At 41.9% G+C, this 23,661-nt stretch overlaps 1 protein-coding gene across 5 annotated transcripts in view; it reads right to left on the bottom strand.

Moving 5' to 3' along the window:
* Positions 1-23,661, bottom strand: part of fmnl3 (formin-like 3) — a 32,761-nt gene that overhangs the window by 2,150 nt on the left and 6,950 nt on the right. The window contains exons 2-25 of one of the 5 annotated variants that reach the window (XM_063463068.1): positions 15,664-15,747; positions 15,460-15,540; positions 15,013-15,089; positions 12,520-12,603; positions 11,902-12,048; positions 10,981-11,089; positions 10,762-10,838; positions 10,233-10,326; positions 8,643-8,717; positions 8,266-8,376; positions 8,010-8,159; positions 7,312-7,413; positions 6,761-7,103; positions 6,283-6,378; positions 5,812-5,936; positions 5,286-5,488; positions 4,896-5,199; positions 4,729-4,809; positions 4,496-4,625; positions 4,198-4,358; positions 3,947-4,048; positions 2,636-2,728; positions 2,400-2,523; positions 561-604 (exon numbers count right to left, since the gene is read on the bottom strand). In XM_063463068.1, the coding sequence (XP_063319138.1) occupies positions 567-604; positions 2,400-2,523; positions 2,636-2,728; positions 3,947-4,048; positions 4,198-4,358; positions 4,496-4,625; positions 4,729-4,809; positions 4,896-5,199; positions 5,286-5,488; positions 5,812-5,936; positions 6,283-6,378; positions 6,761-7,103; positions 7,312-7,413; positions 8,010-8,159; positions 8,266-8,376; positions 8,643-8,717; positions 10,233-10,326; positions 10,762-10,838; positions 10,981-11,089; positions 11,902-12,048; positions 12,520-12,603; positions 15,013-15,089; positions 15,460-15,540; positions 15,664-15,747 (2,991 nt within the window). In that variant the 3' untranslated portion in view covers positions 561-566. Of the gene's footprint in view, positions 1-560; positions 605-1,129; positions 1,252-2,399; positions 2,524-2,635; positions 2,729-3,946; positions 4,049-4,197; positions 4,359-4,495; positions 4,626-4,728; positions 4,810-4,895; positions 5,200-5,285; positions 5,489-5,811; positions 5,937-6,282; positions 6,379-6,760; positions 7,104-7,311; positions 7,414-8,009; positions 8,160-8,265; positions 8,377-8,642; positions 8,718-10,232; positions 10,327-10,761; positions 10,839-10,980; positions 11,090-11,901; positions 12,049-12,519; positions 12,604-15,012; positions 15,090-15,459; positions 15,541-15,663; positions 15,748-23,661 lie in introns of all 5 variants that reach the window. The other 4 variants (XM_063463065.1, XM_063463066.1, XM_063463069.1 and 1 more) reach the window with 4 other exon arrangements.

The raw sequence follows: 23,661 nt of genomic DNA on the forward strand, positions 1-23,661 counted from the left end.
TTGCAGATTACCAAACAGGATGGCTGTGACATAGGAAACAAAAGTGTGGATACAGACTGTGTTCATATAAGTTTGATTCTGTTTTCTTCTAGAGCCTGTTGACCAAATAGCTGTTGAGCACACTGCAGATGACATTTAGCACAGACAAACATGGCGGACGCTGCCGACAGGTGAGAGGTAAATAAACAATGGACAACATGCAACACGTAATAGGAAGGGGTGAGGATGATACTCATTTCTAAGGACATAAAATGCCACTGGTGTTGCTTCTGAGGTGGGCTTTGTAGACACTTAAACACCTGAGTTCATATTTTAATTGCTGTTTTAAAAGCAGTTAAGTTGTTTCTTTTTAATACTATACTGACTTCTTCTTTTTACAAGTTCAACTTTGTGTTGTTTGCTAGCAAATTTTATAGTGTTCTAAAACTTGTGTGTGTGTGTGTGTGTGTGTTTCTTTGCTTGCATCTGAAGCACTAGCTGAAGCAGCTGACATCACTGTAGCAGCACACAGGAGCTGGAGGGCCAAGCAGGCTGGGTTTCAGCCAGGCTACCTTTCTTACCCTCTCTTAGGAGTGGGAAATACTGTCATTAATCTTCTTTTCAGCTGGAGGGGGGTAGAATAAACAGTGGTGGTTGAGGAAAGAAGAGTCACATGTTAGCCGGAAAACCAACACCAAACAAGTTAGTCTCATGGAACAAGGCAGTGCTGATAAAATAAAACAGTCTGCTAGCCAAACCTCTTTAGATTCAGTCCGTTGGTGTCGGATAATTTGAAAGAAATATGGCATAATAACGCAAAAGCCTACTGTGTCATGCATGATGTCCTACACGTGATCACAGTCAGGACTGTACTGCAAGCGTGTCAACATATTTTACACACAAAAACATATTGACACTCAATGCAACTTTCTCAGCTCCAGGCAAAGAGGTTTGGCTGACTCCTATCACCAGACACCTGATAGGAGTCTTCTCAAGTAGGACACAAACAACCAGTGACGGCCCAAGTTAGTCATCAGTAGTCATAGTTGAGGGTGGGGTGGGATGACAGGAATCATGCTGCATGCACATGGAGGTAGTGGTAGTGGGTTGCGAGGGAGGGTGGGGGGTTCAAAATGCGTATGAGAGAAACCTGGTCAACCTTGGCATTAAAGGGGAAGGGCTAGCAGTTGGCGTCGTCACAGAGGTTGGCTTCACAGAAGAAACGTGAGCCGCGTTTAGCAGTGCGGGCCGTGAAGGGCACGCTCTTCAGTACTGGGGGGAGGAGGGGGAGGAAGAGAAAACATGTCACACCTGAAACACTGCCCTAAGGGGGAGGGGCAAACCTTGTGAAAGCCTAACGTTCTTAATAAGGTTAAGGACATGTCCTGAAAGCCGTCCACTGGATAAAACACAGTTAGAGCTCTGATAGTAGTGACACACAATTATTCCTATTATTAACACTAAAGTAATTATAATGAAGCAACATTCATATTATTTACACTTTAGACAGTTATTAATGATCATCACAAAAACATCAGTTAGTTTATGTGCTACGCTGAGGCTGTAGATGCAGGGTTTTTCTCCCAATAAAGGCTTAAAAATACGTAGGTGTGTTGTAAGATGATTTAACTTTGGCATCTCCAAAAATTAAATGTAGGAAACGAAATTCCACACTGCCCAATCACTTTCCGCTCTTTGCAAACAGAATATTATGCTATTCTGCTCGTGTGCAGTTTATATCCATGTCTGTCCAGACTGGTATAGTACAAGCAGTGAAGACTTTAGGAATTTAATAGGTAGGCAGGCACCTACCTACCTCCCAATCTCCACTTCTGTCTTACGACATTCAAACAGTGGGCAGAAAAGTATGTTTGCCCAACATTATAATGTTGCTCAATCACAGCTAAGTTAACCTTTTGATCTTTTGGATACAACATGTCATCATTTTATCATTTTTCCCCCAATTTTGTCATAGTTAGACTTTAGTTTTGAGCAAAAATTTCATATGAGGTCACGGCGATCTTTGAAATTCTAGTACAAGTGACTTTTTTGTGCCAGATTAGAAGAAATTAAAGAGAGAGATATAGAAAGCCAAAAACATGATCCCTCCAGGAACAGCTGCTTGAGGCTGTCGTGGATCCTAATTATTAGTATCTCAATTTACTTCACTTCTTGAGACCTGGCCTTTCTGAAAACACACACTTTGATACCCAACAGCATTTCCCCTAACAGACTAGACAGCATGGCATGGAACAACGCTTGCTATTTGCTGTGCTCCAGATGTGCTGGTGTCTGAAGCACGTAGCACAAGGTACACTTCAAAGGAGCTGAGCAGTCGATGACCACAGTCATCCTCAGCCTGGGAACACCGGGGCTGCTGGCACGCACATGGGTTCTTTTAACAATCCTGTCTGGCCCACCTGTGATAATGTCTTCAATAGTGCCATCCTTGCCCTCGTACACAGGCCGGTGGTCTTTGGCTTGCCGCCTGCGCAGCTCTGCGATCAGCTCCTGCTGCTGGTGCCTCTTCTTCTGGGCCTGAACCTGAACCAGTGGAAAGGATATTTGTTCGTTTTCACTGTGATTCTTGGCCTACGAAAAAGCTTTATTTAGCACTGAGTAAATACGTGATAGAGTTCATCCAGCGGGGCTGCACCTTAGGGTCATGCTGCTTCGCCTCCTGAGCCAGTAACTTTTCTCTCATTGCTTCCTCTTGCTTTTTCCTCTGTTCGTTTTCTTCCACTGCATCCTGTTGAGAAGAGAAATAGATGACACATCTGTGACAAGAAACTTCAGTGGAAATAAACCCAACAACGTGCTTTTGTGTGGCCATGTGAAGCAAAGAAAAAACAGTTGAAAAGCTGGGCATAAACAGGAAAGCCACGCTTTACTAAACATGACCAGGACCACGCACAAGCTTAAATGAACAGTTTGACATACAGAGAAAGATAAACAAAGGGATCAATAAGTATGGTAAATATGACACTTTAGATAATTATAAATTAGCCAAGCTGGGCAGAAATATTAAAAGAAATATTAAAAACAAAAGCTACCCTGACTTGAATCAAAATGAACAAAATCTGACAATGTGTTTCGTTTTGTTTTTTTAAACCAGATAATCTGAGCTGATCTGCTGTGGATGACAGAAACAATAGTGGCTTCAAACTCTCTCCAAGAACACAAATAATCTCAGCGATAAGTTGTTCCTAGGCCACTAAGAAAAAGCAGGTGATTTCACAGTTAGCAACAAATTATTTAAAGATACTCTTTCTTCTTTAACGTCTTTAACTGACTGACAGTAAGCTCTACGGGACACAGAACATTTTCAGCCCATTTTCTTCCAGTTTTTCTCGTGTTAATTTGAAGTTTGGGCTTGAAATTGTAACCTTCTCTTTCTCGTTAGTTTGTTTAGTATTGTGGCTTTACGGCAACTCCTGGCTGTTCTGTTTATTTTGGCTTATGCTCTCACTTAAGTTAAATTAAAGCTTCTATGTCTGGCAATAAGAGGCCTTAAAAACTGTAGAAAACTATATTCTATTACTCGAGGCAACAAGTGTTTGTTAAACAGTTCCTTTAGAGCACATGCGCACACTCAGACACACGAGTCCAGAAATCCTTGTGTTGCACATTTCCTTGAGCAGATCCCATAAATCTAGATGGAGAACAATCTCAGGAAGCGTGCTGTGTGTTGGGGCAGGGCGAGGCAGTCCGGAGGTAAAGGGGGGGGGAGGGATGGAGGGGAGAACGAGTCTAAACACCACAGCTGCAGCTTCTAAAGTCAGACCCAGCTGGCCTTTCCTGTTATTTGGCCTGGGAGTATACGCCACGTCCTGTGCCACAAAAGCAGCCAAAGCTCTGCCCCGCTCTGCTCTCAGCAAGGCTGACAGCAAACCAGGGAACTTCCCAAATGACCAGCTGAGGAAGTGAGGAAAGCTACAGAGATGTAGCTTCTGCTTGGTGTCCTCACCTTGTACGCCTTGATGAAGCGCACGAACACAGGGAAGAACACGGAGGGTGGAGCCGTCTTGGCACTTTCTCCAAAGTAGCTCACCACACTGTTAAAGGCTTCCTGGAATTGGGAAAGAGAATGTTTGTAAACACTGTCGAGTTAGTGGCTGCGCATCAGATGTCAGTGAGATGAATGAACGAGAAAGGTTTCATTTTCATTTGTTCCAGTGGATAATTTGAGGTTTTGGAGGTGAAGACGTTGTCGGATACCTCTGCCATCTTGGCGTCCTTCTGTAGCTTGTCCAGCTGTGAGTCACTAGCCTGGACAAAACCTTTCAGGACTGAGTGGTCGTGGAGACTGCACTCTCTCCGGATGAGGTCCATGCCTTTCCCCAGCTCTCGAACATCCAGCAGGACGTTTTCCAGAGACACTTTGCACGCAGACATTAGAGCACATTTTAAGTATATTACGTAGCGTTTTATCCAGATGTTAACACCTGACCTTTCTGTGAAAATACTGCGTCTCCACACGGTTGCTGACAGAGTTTAATATTTGGTGCACGCTCACCTGCTGCAGCTTTGTCCACAAAGTGCAATTCATTGTAGAAGTTGGCCAGTTCAGAGTACTTCTCTTTCACAATAAGAGCTATGTAGTGGAGCAATGTCATCTTTCTGTCTGTAGACTTAGTGTCCAGAAGCTGTGTAAAAAAACATTGTTAGGAAAAGCAATTTAATAATAAGCTCTACAGCACACTTTTGTGCTGACTGGTATTCCAGTAAACTTCACTACTGATTACTCACCAGATCAAGGCTTTGTAATTTGAAACCATAAACGCAGCCTCGTTTGCTGCTGTTCATGTAGTTTCCTAGGGCTAAGATGATCTACGAGTAAACCAAAAGCACCGAGTGAATATATGCATTAAAAAATACAAATGCTGCTGCTGTGAAAGTCAACAAACACATCTCACTTCGAGCATCCTCTTGAGCTTTGGTGCGGACTTGATTGAGCCAGAAGCAGCAATGATGGCGTTGAGCTGTGGCGTGAGCATGCTCACGTTGTCGGCAAAGTTTCCAACAAAGGTGATAATGTTCATTCTCTGCGTCAGCCTCTCGATCTTGCTGAATAACAACATGAAGCGATCCTCCTCCGCTAACTGATCCAGCGGACGCCGCTCGCGCTCGTACTGACGCAGCACCTTCACTTCTGCCTCGGTAGGCAGGAAACGCATCAGGCACTCCACAAAGTCGACAGGTAAGGCCTTGAGGTCAAACCTGAGTGAAGATAACACGTTATCTGTAACTTGTTCCACAGAAAATTCTTAAAGTATGTAAAGTTTACGTAAAAGACAGGTGCATACTTCTCTATTGCTTTGCAGATCTCTTCTGTTGTCTTGTTAGCCTTTCGCAGTGTGATGGCTAAGTTCTTGGAGCGATTGGCGTCCAGAAGTGTGACTTTGTTTGCCACCTTATTGGCTACTTTGCTCTTTGTGCAGGAAAGATCCACAACTGGACCCTGGGCTCTCGTCTTAAATAGCTCCTCAAACCTCTCCAGATCCAGCTCCTGCATGTGAATAACAACTCAACTTTTACTTGTTCTAAATTTATGTTAAAAGTCCTGAACACATATGTGTGATAAGTGTTATGGTGTTGGTATGAAGCTGGTTATTTCGCGACACAATTCTCTTATCATTTTAGTTTTGTTTTGCTTTACTTTTTCCCCTTATTAAGGTTTGAACTCAACTGGAAGAGACTAGAGAAACCTGAGCTTTTGACTATGGAAAAGTTTTACTGAGATTAATACTAATTTACCATAAATTCAGATTTGACACATATTAACCAAGACCTAAATCTTAACATGAAAGAGGTTTTATCTTCTTGATTTACCTCTAGCACACGTTCATCATCGATCTCGTTGAAGACTGTGCCATTGATCTGATTGGGCTTCAAGGCCGTCCAGTTAAACACAGGCAAGCGGAACTTGGTCTTTATAGGCTTCTTGATCCTGATAGCTGTGGTGAAGAAAGTGTTAGTTGAATAGTGTTAGTTGAACGGTACTTATATACCACTTTTCAACTCAAAGCTTTATTCAGCCACTCACACATTCATACAACCATCTTTTTCTATGGCTAAGTGATTTTCGCCTATCGTTCACACACTTATACTCCGACGGATGCATCTTAGAGTTCTGGACACTTCAGCACACAGACTAGTGGAGCCAGGGATCAACCTACCGACCTTCAGATTAGTAGACAATCCACTCTACCTCCTGCCACCCACAATCCTCTGATCTAGTCAACCTTGAACATCAAAATCGAAGGCAAAGACAACCAAGTTTAATTTTGTGTGCACGCTCACCTGACAGACCTACGCTCAAGATGACAGAGGGGGAAGCTTCTGGCAGAGGAGGAGCAAGGGGAGGAGGTGGTGGTGGTGGGACTGGCACAGTGTGTCCTGTAATTAATGCAGAAGAGTATTTTTATTGCATGTTTAGTAACAGCTTCGTGTTCTACGTGAGGCTGCCACCTTGGCCTGACAATCGCTGAAAACAGATTTTTAAAGTTAGTGAAACCTGATAAAGTCTAGTTATGATAAAAGGCTGGAAAGTGCTCCAACAGTCAGTGCGGCCTTTCCGGAGACAAAGGAAACCAGCCTTATGTTTCCCTTTCCTGTCTGGCTTAGAAGAACACTGCTGTGACCCATCACTTGGTTTGGCACGAATTAACAAATATAGGGAACTGAAAATAGATCTGCTCTGAGGGTCCACAGAGAGAAAGTCAACTTTCACATACATATACATGAATCACCAGACTGCGAGTCACAGTATTGTCATCACCTGAAGCAGATGGCAGGGGAGGGGGAGGGGGAGGAGGTGGTGGAGGCGGAGGTGCTTCGCTGGCTGGTGGTAAACTTGTGTCGGGTCCTCCTAGTTCTGTCAACCCTGCCGTTGAACCCAAAGACAGCTTTCCGATGTTTCCCAAGGGTATCCCGGCGCTGCCGACGCCCAGCGGCTCGATGGCGATGTCTCCATCGGGTTTCTTGTGCAAGCGGATGGTCCCCTGCTGTTCGAGCTCCAGCAGACGCTTCTCAATGTTGAAGTGCCTCTGAAATGCAGCATCCTTCTCCTTGATCATCCTCCTCAGGGTGTTAACCTGAGTGCTGGTTGACTCGTAAGTCTCCTGAGCAGTCACCAGGGGGTGATAAAGAGCATAATGCACAATGACTCCACAAGCTAAACAAACATCCTGTCTCTTTGTGACCTAATTTGCTAATACAGCAATTTAGCCACAAGCATATGAACCTGATCTCTGCTAACACACGCGGAATCTGAAGCCTTTATGATGCGAGGAGAGCAAGAAATATCACGTCAATAGGACTGTGGCTTACCCGTATTACGTTCAGCTCCTTGTCTTTCTGAAGGAGCAGTTTCTCCAGATCGGCTACTTTCATCATTGTTTCATTCTCAACCTCCAGAAGCTTCTCAGTCACCTAGAAGAGAAGATGGAGCAACACTGAGACGAGAGAAGGAAAGAATTGATCCACACAGTGGGCATCTTTCCCAGCTCCACTTCCCCATCTCTCCTCCCCATACACTGCATCATCACTAAGAAATAAGATACAGCAAGCAGCATGATGCAGCAATAACATGACACAGCTCTCAGTTTTGATTTTACATTACACATCTTTGCTAAGGAATTCAGAGAGAATCTTCACCCTCTTCCTCCCCCATCATTTCTGACCTCTGAGAGCAGAGTTTGTTTTCAAATTCCAAGAATGATGTCAGGGGCTGCCTACGACCTTTCCATGTGAAGAAGGTCTTTGCAAAGCAGCGTGGGATACAAAGGCAATAGCCCAGAAAGACCGAGCCAACACGAGAACAATAATAAGATTGTTTCACGCACTCCATTTTCCAGCATTCCCCACCCAATTATTATCCTGAACCACTTGTGAAGTGCAAACACCGAGTAGATTTCTAATTGCCATGTAGAAACAGCCGACTTAAGTACATAGCTGGTGAACCACAACAATCTCATAAATGTGTATAGAGAGCAGTGTTGGTGGTCCAGACTGGGTGGTGCACTTACGTGGGACAGGTGCTCCTCTAGTTCCTCCACCTTCTCCAGCGCTGCATTCTTGGTTTCGGCATCTTCTAGCAGGCCACCCACATCAAATACGTTATCAAGGTAAGCCTGGATCTGAACCGACAGCTTGTCACTCTCCGTGTGTTTAGATTTCTGGCATGAGAGAGAATAAATTCAACATTAGTGACACTCCACGAATAGTCTCCTCGTAGACAATGAGAACGATTGGCCCAGTTTAAGCACAACATTATTTCTTTACCTCCAAGAAGTCATCTAGTCCCAGTTTGGTGAATTCATACTGCAGATGCACTCTGAAGTTCATGTCTTCAACTGAGTGGACCACAATGTTGATGAACTGCATGCAAGCAACCTGGAGAACAAATGCAAACAGACACCAGCTCATTAATATTCTTTATATACTTGATACGTATAATCTGTATCAGGATATTTTACCTTAAAACTGACATATAGTCCACTGGATTTTGCATTTGCACCTTGTATAAAAGTGTGTTTTCCCTTATGCAGATAATAATAAAAAATACCTTTGGCATTTGAGCCAAACATTTTTATTTGTATTGATGGATGTAGTCTCACACAAAAAAGACACATCTGTACGTACCTAAACGCTTGTCTTACCATGAAGTCAATGTTTCCCTCTTCACTGCGGAAGTAATCCATCAGTCTCTCGAAGCGATGCTTCTCTTTGCAAACCTGAAATACATCAGGTGAAGCAAAACAAAGATTTTTTTCTCTGGTTTAAAAAGTGAAACAAAAACTTTGTCCGACGTAGACAAACAAGAGACCCGAGACAGAGAGTTTTAATTGAATGTCAAAGTGGTACCTTAGGGAAATATTACCTATATTTATCAACTAAAATCAACCATACTACATGTTTTTTTGTCCATGGCACTTTACAAATTATTTATTTATTAGTTATGAAAAAAAAATCATGAGTTTGGAGCAAACCACAATGCTGAGGTGTTCATGAAGTATGTAGCAAAAATCAATGAAGCCAATGGCTTCATAATGTCGTGCTGTATATTTTTAAGTGGGCATAACAAATATCTGATAAACTGCTGGTTTCACTGATATGTTACAAATCCATCAACAAAAGCATAATCAGCATAAATGAACAATTTCTTTTATTCTGTTTTTCTACTTGCAAACAACATAATCTCAGTGTTTGATTTATGTTGTTTCTTAAGTTTATGAAATAAAAATCCTTTACATTGCACACAAACACTGTAGCTGTGGATCTAAAATTTGACGACTAGTACAGCTGTTATGATTTGCGGTCCTCCAGTTGGTTACTCAGGATTTTCTCTGAACTTTATAGAACAGCATTCTCTTATTTTGCACCTCGGTCATAGAATAACACTCAGAGCAGCTGAATGCTTTTGTTTCCTTGGGAGAGTTCAGAGCTCTCATAAAGACTTCTGCAAATGAACAGCACAACTGCTATTGATATGGTGGGCCTTGTATTTCTATTTTTTTGACTCTAACTTTAAGTGTTTTGATGTTATAAATGATTTTTAACTTCTTGTAACATTGTAATGGTGTGCCTTCTTGGCCAGGTCCACCTTGACAAAGAGATGTTAATCTCAAGAGAATTCCTGGTTAAATAAAGGTTGTATAAATGAAATGAATAAAAACATAGAATGAATAGCAAACGTGACCTTCTCTTTGTGAGATCTCAGACGTCTGTCACTTTGTGTTAATGCATAATTTTGGAAAAACAGCAGTACTATGTTGTTTTCCACTAGAGAGTTGATTAGCTCTCGCGTCTCGCTGAGGCTTTCGACTGTAAGGCATTTTGTCTGGTTCCGGAGTTTAGGTGACTGTACGAGCAAAAAGTAAAAAGGCTAAGCAAATCTTTCTGGTTCACTGGCTCCCACTGGGGAAGTGATCCTCTGATTATTGTTCAAGGTTACTTAACATCTGATGTCTTAATGAGTCCAATAATCTCAGACACGCCACCATAGAGCTTTGCTTGCAACCTCAGTAGATAAAATCTCTCAGAGCTTCTCAGTTTTCGGCCCGCTGCACTTGACCTTTATGCCTTTATGCATACCAGTGATGTGGGAAATTAGGGCAATTATATTGATGTTACTTAAATTTTGATTAGTATATTCAGACATAGCTAGGCTAGCAATATGTTACAACTTAATCCTGAACATAACAACTTGAGAGCTTGTTAAAAATTCATTAAAAAGTTGCATTAGGCACCTCTTTGAAGTTGTCAAATGCTGAAAGGATGATCTCATGACCTCCTCGGACAAGACAAACAGCAGCCAGCAGCTCAAGGACCAAAGCTTTTGTCCTGAAAATGCACCAAACTTTCATCAATACAACTCTCTCACTTATTATTGGAAAAAATACATTTTTTAAAAAAGTACAGTTTTATATGTTCTATCACAAAATTCAAGCATCCTCAAAATTGGTGTAGATATTAACATACAGGGCTCAAAAGTCATAATCTGTATTAATGTCTGAAGCTTTGGTGGGTGTTTCCATGGTTTTTACGTGTTTACCCTCATAGACTTTATTATGAAGTAATCAGTCTCAGTGGTTTACCACAAATCTCCCTTTAGAAAACATTCCCTTAACGACCCATGTATACACCTCTGATCCTCGACTTCAGAGAGAAGCAGAGGCCCACGGAGAATGGGAAGCATATCGTATGAACTGGCTGCAGGGTTTCCCCTATTGTTTGGCCCAGCCCTGCTTTTATGGAGGTGGGGTCCTGAGTTCTTACCGTGGGTTCTTATTGTTCAAGCTGAGAGCAATTTCATTGACTGCATGTGCATGAGACATGACCATATTGAAACCGTACTGCATGGAGAGAGACAGAGAGACAGAGAGGATGTGGTCAGAAAACCTGCATAAAAGTTCAGCACTTGACTGCACAGGAAACATATCATGCTCCAAGTTTATGAGACATATCTGATTGTGGGTCGTGGGTGGTTCCTGGTACCTGGTAGTTCATGATTGCTCTCAGGCACATGATGCACACATGCACATCATCTTTTTGACTCACGAGGCGGGAGTTCTTGATGGTTTTGCTATTCGCGACTGAGCCGTAGCTGCAACAGATTCAGCACATTAAAGCAAATTCAGCAATCAAATTCATGTTCTGGCTTCTATTCTGTTAGTCAAACAGAGCTCTGAAGTGTATCTACTGTTTTCTATGATTTTTGTTTTAAGTGTGTCGCAGCGAGAGACAGAAAGAGAAAATTACAGAGAATGAGGTCTGACAGAAAAAAACTTAGATGGCTTTTGAGGTTACAGATGCATTATGGGAGATGCCTGGTTTCCTTGTTGCTGTTCACAGACTGCTATTATGTAACTATATTGCACAGTCATTTCATGGTAACTGTTCTGGTAAGGTTTATAATCGGGATAACCATACATCAAGAATACATTTTTTTCCATACTTCGTTACAAATGTGGGCGGAAAAACTTTTTATACCTTCTACCAATAACAGTTCAGTAGTAATTTATCTGACAATATATTTATATAATATTTATAAGTCTAGAGTCTGTTCTTGTGGACTATTTTTGCGCACCCTTATATAATATCTGTTTTTCCGATCAGACTTTACACCCTATCTGTCTTTAAGTCATGTCTCTACAGTGGTGAAGAGGAGAATCACAACTGTCCAACATATGTTGCTGCTCACAGCTGGATCTCATCTGTTGACAGTGCAGACGCACATCTGGGCAGATGAACGAGAACCGTTAACAAAGAGAGACAGATAGCACTAAAGGTCAGAGACTTTTTAGCACACCAGTACTAAGACAATGGGCTTGCATGCAAATATAGCATTCAAGGTTAGCAGAGCAAGGCAGTAACAGAGGAAGCTAATAGCGGGGAAGCTTGCTTAGCAATACATACCGAAGAACAGACTGGCGGGCAGAGCGCACCAGTGTGTTGCAGAAGGGTTGGGCGTTCGTATGGTGCAGATCCTCTATGGACCTGCTCCAAGATTTAGACTTGTCCAAGAAGCTATCCTCCCCATTTTCCAGCCCCTCAAAATCCAACCTGGGCCATAGACAAACAGAGAAGCCAACACAGAGGCACAGGGGTGTAGATGAGAGGCATGGGGGAGGTTAGGTTTGCAAGGCGGCTTAGTAGAGAGCCAGGCATTATCACAAGAACTGTCATCAAGCTGCACGATAAAGCTCAGCACACAGATTCTGTTCCAAAGTATAGCTCAGCACTCAACCAGGTAGCATCCGTCCAGAAATGCATTCACGTTACAAAGTATGCAACAAGACACAGGAAATACATCCAATGAATGCAATGTACTAATATCACAGGCTCTAAATGACACAATGTGTTAACTCAGCAGCTGGATTCACAGCCCAACCCAGTTCCTAAGGAAAGGTTTGGTCAAGAGGTGTGTATGATTTGTGTGTGTGTGTGTGTGTGTGTGTGTGTGCGTGTGTGTGTGTGTGTGTGTGTGTGTGTGCGTGCGTGCGTGCGTGTGTGTGTGTGTGTGTGTGTACTTACATGACTGCACACTGAGCAAAGGAGAGGTACTCTACAAGGACATCAAGACCTCTGTTTTCATCATTGAGGAACTCCCTGACCCACCTGTGACGCATGAAAGCAGAGAGAGGTTAGCGGGGCGCCAGATCCAAACACACCCTTATCCTTTAGGACAGCCCGTTACCGACTAACAGAGTAGCGAGAGAGAGAGAGAGAGAGAGAGAGAGAGAGAGAGAGAGACATAAAGAAAACTAGGATTCTTCTTATTCTGAAGCCTTCTCATAAATCCTTTTGTACTTAAAGAACTTAAAGAACTGGTTTGTAACAACTCAGGTCTAGTTTTGGCTTTTCTGCTGATCAATTGTAATACCAGTTATTTGTCCTTTTGGGTTTGCTTTGTTTTGCTTTTCTTTTTTAATTTATAAAAAGAACAAATAATAACTGAAATAAGGACAGCTAGCAGAGCACATTACACAAGAATGAACTTTAAAATTCTGAGGGAACATTTATCACTGTACTGTGTGACGTGGAATCATAATAGCAACTGATAAAACAAATGTGTACAGATGTATATAAGGAAAGGCTGTGTGATAATATGTAACTAGATGTAGAGCCCCAGTACTTCTCTCAACTGCAAAGAATATCAATGAGTTTTTAAGCAACTGTTCTAATAAATTAGTAAATTACATAAGTGAAAGGAAGATTCTTTATATTGTCTTTCTTTTTCTTATTGCTATTTATTCTTTAGTGGATCTCTTTATTGTAGCTTTAAATGTAATTGTAAATCATGGATAGACTAGCAGGCAGGTTTAAACAAATTATTCATACACTGGTTCAACTTTGGCTGAACTTTTCATAGTTGTTATTTAAGTAATGCTGGAAGTTTTTAGAGGCATTTAAGCTTTCATATTCCGCTTCATTCACATCTAGCTGAATTTTCTGACTTTTGTTTCCGACACATCATGCTCCTTGTTCATCTGATTTGTAGTTATACAGATCTACCATATATCCAGGTAATGATACTTTGGTAACTATTATAGGCAACATAATTACAAAAAAATGAGACGAAAGTTGTAATAAATGAGAATTATTTGGGATGACGGCTCTTCAGACCAGATAGGTCTAAAAGAAAGTGGAAAAAATTCCATGGAAAGTAAAGCAGAGCAAGGCTTCAGTTTTCCTCACTCCAGTTTTCTCCAAACAAAGGAATTCCCATTGCAACTAGAGAAAGAATGTGGAGGGCATATGGCTAAAAGAGCTGGGCTCAGGAAGAACCCCTGACACTCAACAGTATTTAGTCTGCCTCCCCCACAGACCCCTTTACCTCCTCCCCATTTTTTGAGGGAACTCCAGGGGGAGATGGATTGGGGTAAAAGGTTCTTAAAATAGTCTTGAAATGATGGCTGTGATGACAGATTGCTGGTCAGCCAATGGCAAGTTAGGCAGGAAACCAATCAGGACCCTGACAGCGGAGGGAAGGAGGAAGAGGGAAAAGGGAAGAGAGGTGAGCAGAGGAGCAGAGGAAAGCGAACAAAGCAACTAGACCGGGTCCAGGAGGGAGGAGGGGGGACGAGGAGGTGGGCTTGATCATCAGCTTCCTGCCCCCCCTCCCTCGTTGCTGTGAACCCTCACTCTTTCCTCCCTGTACTTCTCTCCAACCAGTTGCTATTTCAGATTTTCTTGGCAATCTCAGGAATAACACACCAGACAGGGCTGAGGATTCAGACACACAATAAACCGGCATCTGTTACACTTAATCCCACCCACAAAAGTCTTCTGAAAATAGAGCTCCTTTTCCTTTGCCTGTGAGCCTTTCTGGAAACTGCATTGAAAAAGAAAAAGTCCTTTATTGATGAAGGCAAACTGTATAAGAGTTATTCACGTGGCTCAATGAAGTCCATAAAAAATGAAGGCATGTTTTACTTGTTCGACTTTGGTTCACAGAATAAGTGGCAAGTCACTGCAGCACCTCCATGACTACGGATTACAAAGATCATGTCTGCGACACTGAAGGCTAGGAATCGATAAAATAGCATCCACGTGTGTGATGGGTGAGGAGGAAAATGTACTGCTTTTGATTCTGCAATGCAAAAATGTGGTCTGCTTTACTATGCGAGACTTCTGTAAACATACATGTATCCTTGTGTTTGTTCTTGTGCTTTTCACTGGGTTCAGCAATGGTCAGCCGGGCTTCCTGTCCCTCTGGCATACAACAAAGCTTCCTGCTGCCTTCTACGGGGGAGTGGACAAGGCCACACAATGGCTACCATCTGGGCATTATGAGCACCAGCTCTATGAAGTGGAGCTGCAGAGCTTGGCAGTTGGAACAATAGGAGGGGGGAATCTGGGCACCAGAAAAAGCTCTGGATCCCTGCAGCAGCAGCAGCAGCAGCAGCAGCAGGGACACACAATAGAATATTCTTTACCGGGCAAAACAATAATGTGGTTTCCTTGAGCTTTAGATGAATAGACGTGCGTAATTCACCAGAAAAATAGAAGATAAGACGTGATTACCCAATGTGATTTGTCCTCAGTGAAATCTCCAGTTCCCTCAGGACTTTTGTAGATTCCTGCACACGCCTGCGAAACTTCTGTAAGACACGACAAATGCTGGTTATTACAGGTTACATTGAAGCTGTACTTTCTAGGCAGTTTTCATGAGAACTTTTCAGTTCCTTAAAAACAATAATAATCCTACTCAGCAGATTTAGTGTTGCCCTCATCTTCAGGCTGAACTGTAAAATAGAGGATGAATAAAGGAGAACCAGAGAAGTCAAACACCCTGCAACCTGACCAATGAACTTCTGATACTTTAAGCTGGTAACAACTGATAATGCCTCAAGCAGAGATAAGGAGAAGGTGCATCAGAGCTGTCACAGAAGTTGTGTGTGTAACCTGTAAGTAGACTTTGACACGCATCAATCAGCCGGGTTCTACTATATAATTTTTGTACGGTCCCACCTTTCGTGTTACTCCAGGATCTAAGTACCCGCGAAGCTTCTGGATGTAGGTGTGAGGAGGATTCTTCACCTGAAACCTCTCCTGAAGATACACAAAAGAGCGGCGTGATGTAAGTTGCTGCAGTCAGCCACAACAAAATGTGGACAGGTGTGTGTAGTGTTACAGCAGGTTTACTAATTTATGACATAAAGTTCACAAATTCACCTGGTCGCAGATCAGGTCCCACTTCTTCTCATTGTCATACTGTCTGAGGAGCCGTGCTTTGTCTGGAGGCAGGTTCATAGAATTCTGGAAAACAGAAAAAAACATTTAAAAAATGTAAGCATTAGTTTCATTCATACCACACTATTTCCCCTTTTTTTCAGGTTGACTATTAATAGTGGCTTTGACTAAGTCTGTGTCAGTGTCTGGCGCTTTATGAGTCTCTGGCGCCATCAGCAAACTGATGACAAAGTTTTCAAGACTTATACCGTGACCTCACTTCCTGTGTTGACATTTGGCATCCTGTTGAAGGAGACGATGCGCATCTCCTTCTCACTCTTTGGTCTCAGTATTGTTCAGGCAGCACATTTCTTCATAACACAACATGCTGCTATCAGGGTACCGGCCTATTACTGGACCTGTCATCAGACTTGTTATGTAAACCAGCAACACTCGAATGCCACACGAGATGACCTGATGCAGCCGTTTTTCTGGGCTCAATTTAAACCCCATATTATGTAATGTGTATTTAGAAACTAAGCACAAATTTAGGATCTCATGTCCTCATGACCGCTATAAAAAAATAACGCAAGCTGTATGACACTAGTGTTTGACTAATTACTTCCTCCAATGACACAAATGCTTATAAACAGAGGTTGACATGGAAATCTTAGATAGGAGGAAGTGCAACAATAAGGAGCAAACTAGTCACTGAAACCGACTGCCTCACTGATTCTCTTTGAAGAAATGTGGAATTTTTTTTTGCACTCAGACCCCTCATTTACAACAGTGTCAACAGTATCCCATAAGCTCAGCCACAAATGGCCCGTCAGCTTGACTTTTAACCTGCAGCTATAACTCAGGCTGCTGTCTAAAATGCAACAGCTTGCCTTTTTAACCCATCCCACCAGGCCAGATGTGATGTTCATGCTGGCATGTTCCAGTGTGGAAAACAACACATACTTGTTTCTATGGTAGCAACTCAGTCACCAGAAGTGGTGGAAATATCACACGAGAATATATTAAAATGACTTTTCCAAATCGGCATCGGATTGCTCACTCCATCACAGCGTCATGAATCATTTTGTCCTTGCAAGCGCCAAATATGGAGGCAAATAATTTCTATACATGTTCACAGCTTTGTGATCACAGATTGCAGCACACATTCAAAAATCAGCGAAACAACTTTGAGCTGGCAGTGGATGCCCAAGAATAGCTATAAACAAGGTAAACTAAGAAAATGCAGGGCAGATCTATAACAGGCTATCACCAGAGTGGAAAGCAGTGTGAAGATTTCACATATGGCTTATTTTGACTAACCCAAAATACCCACGCTGGAGAGAAAAAAGAAGTAACATGGGTACCAGATGTTCAGAATTACAAGAGGAATGTGTCCTGTTTATAGTAGTAGTTTATAGTAGTAAATTTCTCTCATGTCTGACCCCCAAGCTGCTCTCTCCTCCTTTGCCTCTCCTGGGACAAGATTTACCTACAAGACCATCTTTAGGAAGGCCATAGATCTTCCACGTGTCTTTAATAAATGGTTTGTCTGAACTTTTTTGGTTTTTCCAGTGATTTGACATGAACTCTAAAAAACAGATCAATAATTTTAAATTTTTAATAAGACGGTTGTTCCAAATTGCCTCCTATCACTGTTCACTGATTAAAAACCATTGTATATTTTTGAATAATAATCTACAGCTGGTCATCATAGGGCAAGAGAAATATATATATATGTATATATTTATATTTGCTGGTCAGAGGATGAATTGAAATTTATTTTGATAATCGTAGAGATGACAAACATTAGCTTCTTATTTTGGAACGTTTTTGTGATTTTCTTCCACAAATAAACACATATGATTGACAGGATAGCTATCAAATTAATAACTGATGAACACAATCATAAGCAGCAGCCCTAATTTCCTTTATCGTACACTCTTCTGTGAAGGTAAGGTAAAGAGTTAAGCGAAATAGTCACGACTTTTCTATGGTCACACTTTTTTGACATAAAACATCCAAAACGTTACATTTAAAAAATAAGCCTGGATATCAGCTTCGGGTTGTACCCCGGCCCCAAAGCCGCCTTTGGTTTCTCAGTCAGTGCACATGAAAGTAGAGCAGAGAGACAGGCTAAGAGCAGGGTCTCCTTTTTGTACTAATTTAATTCTGAATTACTGGAAAACATGCAGACCAGATGTATGCACAGATACTCCTTTTAGTAATGAAAAAATAAAAATAGGAACATAATTGATTATAGTTAAAAAAAAAAAAAGAAAGTATATTTTGCTAAAGACAAATAAATGACCAGAATCCCTCAACTCACCGAAAAGCTATTCTGAGCAATGGGACACATTACATACTGTTGTTTAATGATGTTCAACTGTCACCTGAAGCCTCGGGTGCTATAAATAAATAGCGGTGAGACTCTGCAGATGTCTGTTGAGCTGCAAGTGTCAAAAGCGACTATAAAATGTTAGTGTGAGCGACAGAGGGGCAAAAGGCGGAGGGAAAGTTTCCTTTTCGACCAGATTTGGGTAATTTGAGCCAAGTAACCCAATTTAGCTAATTTCATTTCACTTTCTCCCACAGTGATATTATCGCTCGCTTCCTGTGTTTAGAAGAAGCTAAAAGAAGCTAAAGGAGAGGGGGCAGGAGCCTTTTATAATTTCGAAATCACTGGAATGTTTTAAAGGGAAAATACTACAGCTATGCCAAAAATGTTTTGGCGCTCGTTGCCCACATATTCTCTCCTCCAGCATGGCCTTTCTTGTTTGACCTGAGACTGGCATGACAAAGGATTCAGTGTGGAGCTTTGTTTTGATTCGGTGCTGTGCCATTCCCATCCTTTGACATTTGAGCCAACTTTTTTCCTCTCATAGAAAACCGCTAACAATGGCTGGTGGGCAGGGTCAGTGTATGCCCTCTGGTGCTGTGTAAAGCAAAATCCAGCTGAACACAACACCGATACACTTCACAACCAGATGAACTAGTTCTATTGTCACTGCTATCTGACAAATCATTAGGTCCTAAATGTGAGCAAAGGGTGGAGATTCCAAACACAGCCATTTGGGAGCCCGAAGACAAAATCTCAGTGCATTAAACTGTTAATTTACTGAGGTTAAATCAGTTAAATGGTAAAAAAAAAAAGAAAGTGAAATACAGACACCATAACATAAATGTGCAAAAGTTCTGTCTTTAAAACATTTCTTTTGGTTTTCTTTAGTGTACATGACTGTAAAGTAAACAAATAAAGACGGAAAACTCGATGGTGCATAGCGGATCTATTGCAGAGGTCAGCCATGAGGGGATAAATTCTGAAACAGGCATTTCCGTCATTAACAAAGGATGACAGAGGTTTTAAAGCGTCAACAGTTAAAGTAGTTCATGGGGTCATGTTTCTGGTTAAGGAGAGTCCAGGAGAGCTATGAAGTCCTAAGCAGAGCGCTCAAGTCACACACAGACCCCCACAAGTGAGGGGATGTTTTGAAGAGCCCATGGACCTTTGAGAAATTAGAGTCACCAGGGCAACTCCATCCTGCCCTACGCTGGACAGCTTCCTAATCCAAATGATTTACAATTGGCCCGATGTTACGTTATTGACCTGCAAGTCCCACCAGAAGTCCCCAGAGATACCAGTCTGAAAGCACGACAAGATGTTTCCTCCACGGCTTTTCTCAGTTTCTCTCACACTTACAGTTGGGATAGCGCGTCACACCAGTGTGCACAAAACTAAATGATTTTTAATTGGAGAGCTCTGCTTGTGGAATTTCCTCAACTTGTTTGTTCTTGCAGAGGACAACATGCTGCCTCATAAGTTGTTCCCAGGTACACAACAGACATTTACTCTTCAAGTCTCTGGTGCTAAAAACATGATGTAGGATAAACTGCTCTTTATTTTTTTTTGTGAGTTGTCTGATAATATGGATTTAAATTAGCAACCCTGCAGTTTGAGAGCAAGACTGCCAGCTCTCAGGCTTACTTGTGGTTCCTAAAGTTTCTAAAAGTAGAATGGGAGGCCAAGCCTTCAGCTATCGGGCCTCGGTCCCGTGGAACCAGCTCTCAGTTTGGATTCAGGAGACAGACACCCTCTCTAGTTTTGAGATTAGTCCCAAAAATTTCCTCATTTTTAATAAACGTTATAGTTAAGGCTGGACCAGGTGGCACTGAACCATCCTTTAGTTACACTGCTATAGTTTCAGACTGCTGCAAGACTTGATGTGATGGACTGAACACTTCTTCTCCACTCCCCACATGTTTATATATCATGGCAGCATGTCATTAAATTTTTGTCATCTCTTTCCCTTAGTCTGTGTTTTGTCCTGTCTCCCTATGACTTTTTTTTCTTTTCGCTTCTCTTCTGTCTCTTCTCTTTCCCTTCACCCCCCAGCCAGTCGTGGCAGATGGTTGCACCTCCCTGACTGTGGTTCTGCTGGAGGTTTCTCCCTGTTAAAAGACAGTTTTACCTATGCTTCCACATAGGTGGTCTGTACTGTAGGGTCTTTATCTTATGGTGTAAAACACCCTGAGATGACTGTTGTTGTGATTTGGCGCTTTATACTTTTTTAACTGAAATAAGTAACTTACTAAGAAGATACATTCAGTGTGATTCTTTCTTTTGTGGTCTAGCGGTGGGATGGAAATGCAGAGTCTGTGTCTTTTATCTGCTTTGATAGGTTTACACAGAGCAGACAGTTATCATCATCTCACAGGAAAATGAGTGGGTGGCTAAAGAGCTCACTGCAGTGGATGGAGCCTGTCGTAGTTCAAACATGGAGGCCCAGACGGCCCTCGTTCCCCCCAACCTGTCTGTCTGGTCATCAGGGTGGGGTCCAGGAAAACGGGAACTGTGGCTTAACTCAATTGCTACCATAATCAGGGCCGACAACACACTGACCCTATTGCAGGACAAAGCAAGGACGTTTTCAAAATGTGTCTATGCATAACAGTTGTTTCACAATGACCAGTCAATGACCTTCAACAGATTCTACCTAACTAATCAGCTACTTACTCTTACTGTTCATGAAGCCATCGATCATTAAATCATGCACTTTACTTCATATGTGCATTCTTGTTGTCTTATTCTTCTGTTTTTTCTGTGCAAACTATCGCTCCCAAGCAACACAGCTGAATATGAACAAGAGACATCCTTCAATAATCCAGTAACACAAGGAAGATAATGAAACAGCCAATAAGGGTAAGATCAGACCTGGTCCTCATTATTAAAAGGTGCTGTGTGAGGAGGGTGGTAACAGCCAAACTACTGACTGTTACATCCAGCAAGGGGGCAAAGAAAGCACAATGAATAAAGAACCTGGCACAAGTGTGTTTCCCTTAAGCTTATTAAATGCATAGCTTAGATTTAAAGTGATGCTCGGAATCCTACTATACCAGAATATGCTGGACACAGTTCAAGATAAATGTCTCCTTCAGGAAAAAGAGAGGTTTAAAAAAAACTGACTACATCCGAAGTGAACGCGAACATACAGAACCAAATGGATAACTGCCTAACATATTATACTTGTCATATACATGAAATAGAGTTCTACAAGCCAGAATTGTTTATAAGACATGTGGTAAAAACAAGCATAAATCAGACTGGCTGTTTGTGACAGAGCCTGTAGCTTTTTATTAATGAATGTCGCTGCCTGGGCTATTGTTGAAGTCCTCCCTTTTTCTTGGTAGGGAAGCACAATAAGAGGAGACAGGATGAGTGGCTCAGCTGTTGTCGTCACTGGGCTGCGGACACTTCCTCAACTCTTCAGGAAATCAAAAACTGCCCTGGGTATTTTTAAATTTGTTGTGTAGCTGTGTAATTGGAGCCTGACCAGTATGTAATGTTTGGAGCTAGTAGCAATATTTGGGGAAGTAAAAACAATTCCACTATCAATATAATGGGGTTTTTAAAAAAAATATGTATATGTTCTATTGAAAAGAGATCATGAAGGGAAATCGTTTAATTACTTTCCAGCAATCTGTTTAAAAAACTACTTTGCGACTTAATGTTAAGATCCTGCTTGACTGCACCACTGTCAGCTTACTCTTCTACATAAGCTTGAGTCAGATTAGCGCTGCTGAAACACTGTTAAATTTACATTAAGAATTTTTTCTGCATTGTATTCTGCAAAAATTGTTTTTTTAAAAAGTAACCTTTTGGTTTCAGCATCTTTCAGCGGAACATATCACAAATGCCGATATTTCTGATTGGCCGGTACTAGCCTTCATCCAATATATCGGTCGGTCTTGGTCTACATGTAAAACGAACATTTGTCTTCTATTGCATATTCACTCAAACAATGTATTTACGTATGCAGGTAAAGCTTAACTGATTTGACAGGAAGAGGAGCAGAGTGTGAGAAAACACTGCCCCCCTTTGTCTACGAGATATCTGATCACCTGTCGCTCTTTTTGCAAGGTAACCCAAACCGGGCAAGCGCAACAATGCGTAGGTCCTGCACAAAGATCCTGAAAGACAGAGGGGCCAACAAACCAGCTGCTACCAGTTCTACCAAACACAGACTGAAAAGAGGAGGGACAAAGAGTGGAGAAGGGGAGATGCATTTTCTTGAAGGCAGGGCAGCAAAAGTTTTCTTGGGGTCAGTGCCCCTCCCTGCTCGCCGCTCATGATGGTGGTTTGTGTTTACAAAGCAAATATGAGCAGGCACAGTCACAAGCTTCTTATTAAAACATTAATGTAACAGGTAGGGCAAAGCACCTCATTTATGTGGCAACACGGTCTCGACAGGCAAACCACATTCTCACTATGCAAAACCTAGAGCATGTATTTTAAGTGAAGACACAAATACGGAAATCACCTGCAACTGCTTTCGATTTTCCAACACTTAATCAATACAGTTAGAAACTTCTCTTCTTAATTCCCCTTTATATATAACTAGTTCGACAAGATTAAAGCCTAATCTCAAAACCCATTCATCTATAACGCCACAAAACCGAGAAAAGCAGCTGATTCTCATTTATGTGTTAGGCTGGAAATAGAAGTAGACGCCATTTCAATTTGATAAATGACAAAAAACAATTAAATTATTATCAGATTGATTCTTGATTTCTCTGTCTATTTCTACACACATAAGGCACATAAGAGCAGACAGATTCACTGGCTGAAAAGCTGCCTAAGCAGTGTGTTAAATCCCCATTAGATCAAGACTTAAAGGCAACAGTTTGCAGCTGTGGTGTAATATTTTCAGCCTCTTTCGGACTTATCTGTCCTCATTCTAGTCACCGGCCTTCCCATCTTTAGACCGAACACTCTCCAAACCCTCCCTTCTTCGTCATTGACCTCTGGCTCAGTCTGCTGAGAGATATAACTTTCCCTCCAATCTGCTTTTCACAACACTCAACAAAATAACAGGAAATTGGAGAAATGCCATTTCCAGTTCATAAACCCGGAGCTACCTCCCAGAACCCTTTTGTTAACCTGATTATTTAAGCAGTGATGCAGCGGTGATCGACAGCAGTGATAGCTGGGTTGAAATGAGAGGCCTTTATCATCACAGACTTCTTTGAAGGCTGATTCACAGTCAGAGCCTGAGATAACAGCAAAAATGTCCTGAGCTCAAGGTCTTCTTAAAGACAGATGTTCCAAACGGTTCAAATATGACCTCATGTGTAATGCAAACTTGTTTACAGGTCTCCAGGAAGTTGTTGTGTTCCAAAACAACAGTGATGTAAAATGACTGCAGCAGCACCGATATTGTACAGTTTATTTACCGTATCTAGGAAATGCGACCACAAAGATATGAGTGATGTAAGAAGACACAAAAAAATACAGCAATTAGCCATTAATCGGAAGCAGGAGATTATTGCTGTGGAGAAAATATCCTGTTAGTTCATCCCTGTGAGTTCATGCAAGAGCTGTGAGCACACCAGCCAACAGGCGATATACACAGTGAATGCCAGGAATGCAGGTGCATGAAGGCTTCAATAACTCATGCCAGTGTGGCCTTTAAACACAATGCCCAGCCCAAATCTGAGCCTGAGCTA

This window comes from Pelmatolapia mariae, linkage group LG20, assembly GCF_036321145.2.
Source record: "Pelmatolapia mariae isolate MD_Pm_ZW linkage group LG20, Pm_UMD_F_2, whole genome shotgun sequence".
Classification (NCBI taxonomy): domain Eukaryota; kingdom Metazoa; phylum Chordata; class Actinopteri; order Cichliformes; family Cichlidae; genus Pelmatolapia; species Pelmatolapia mariae.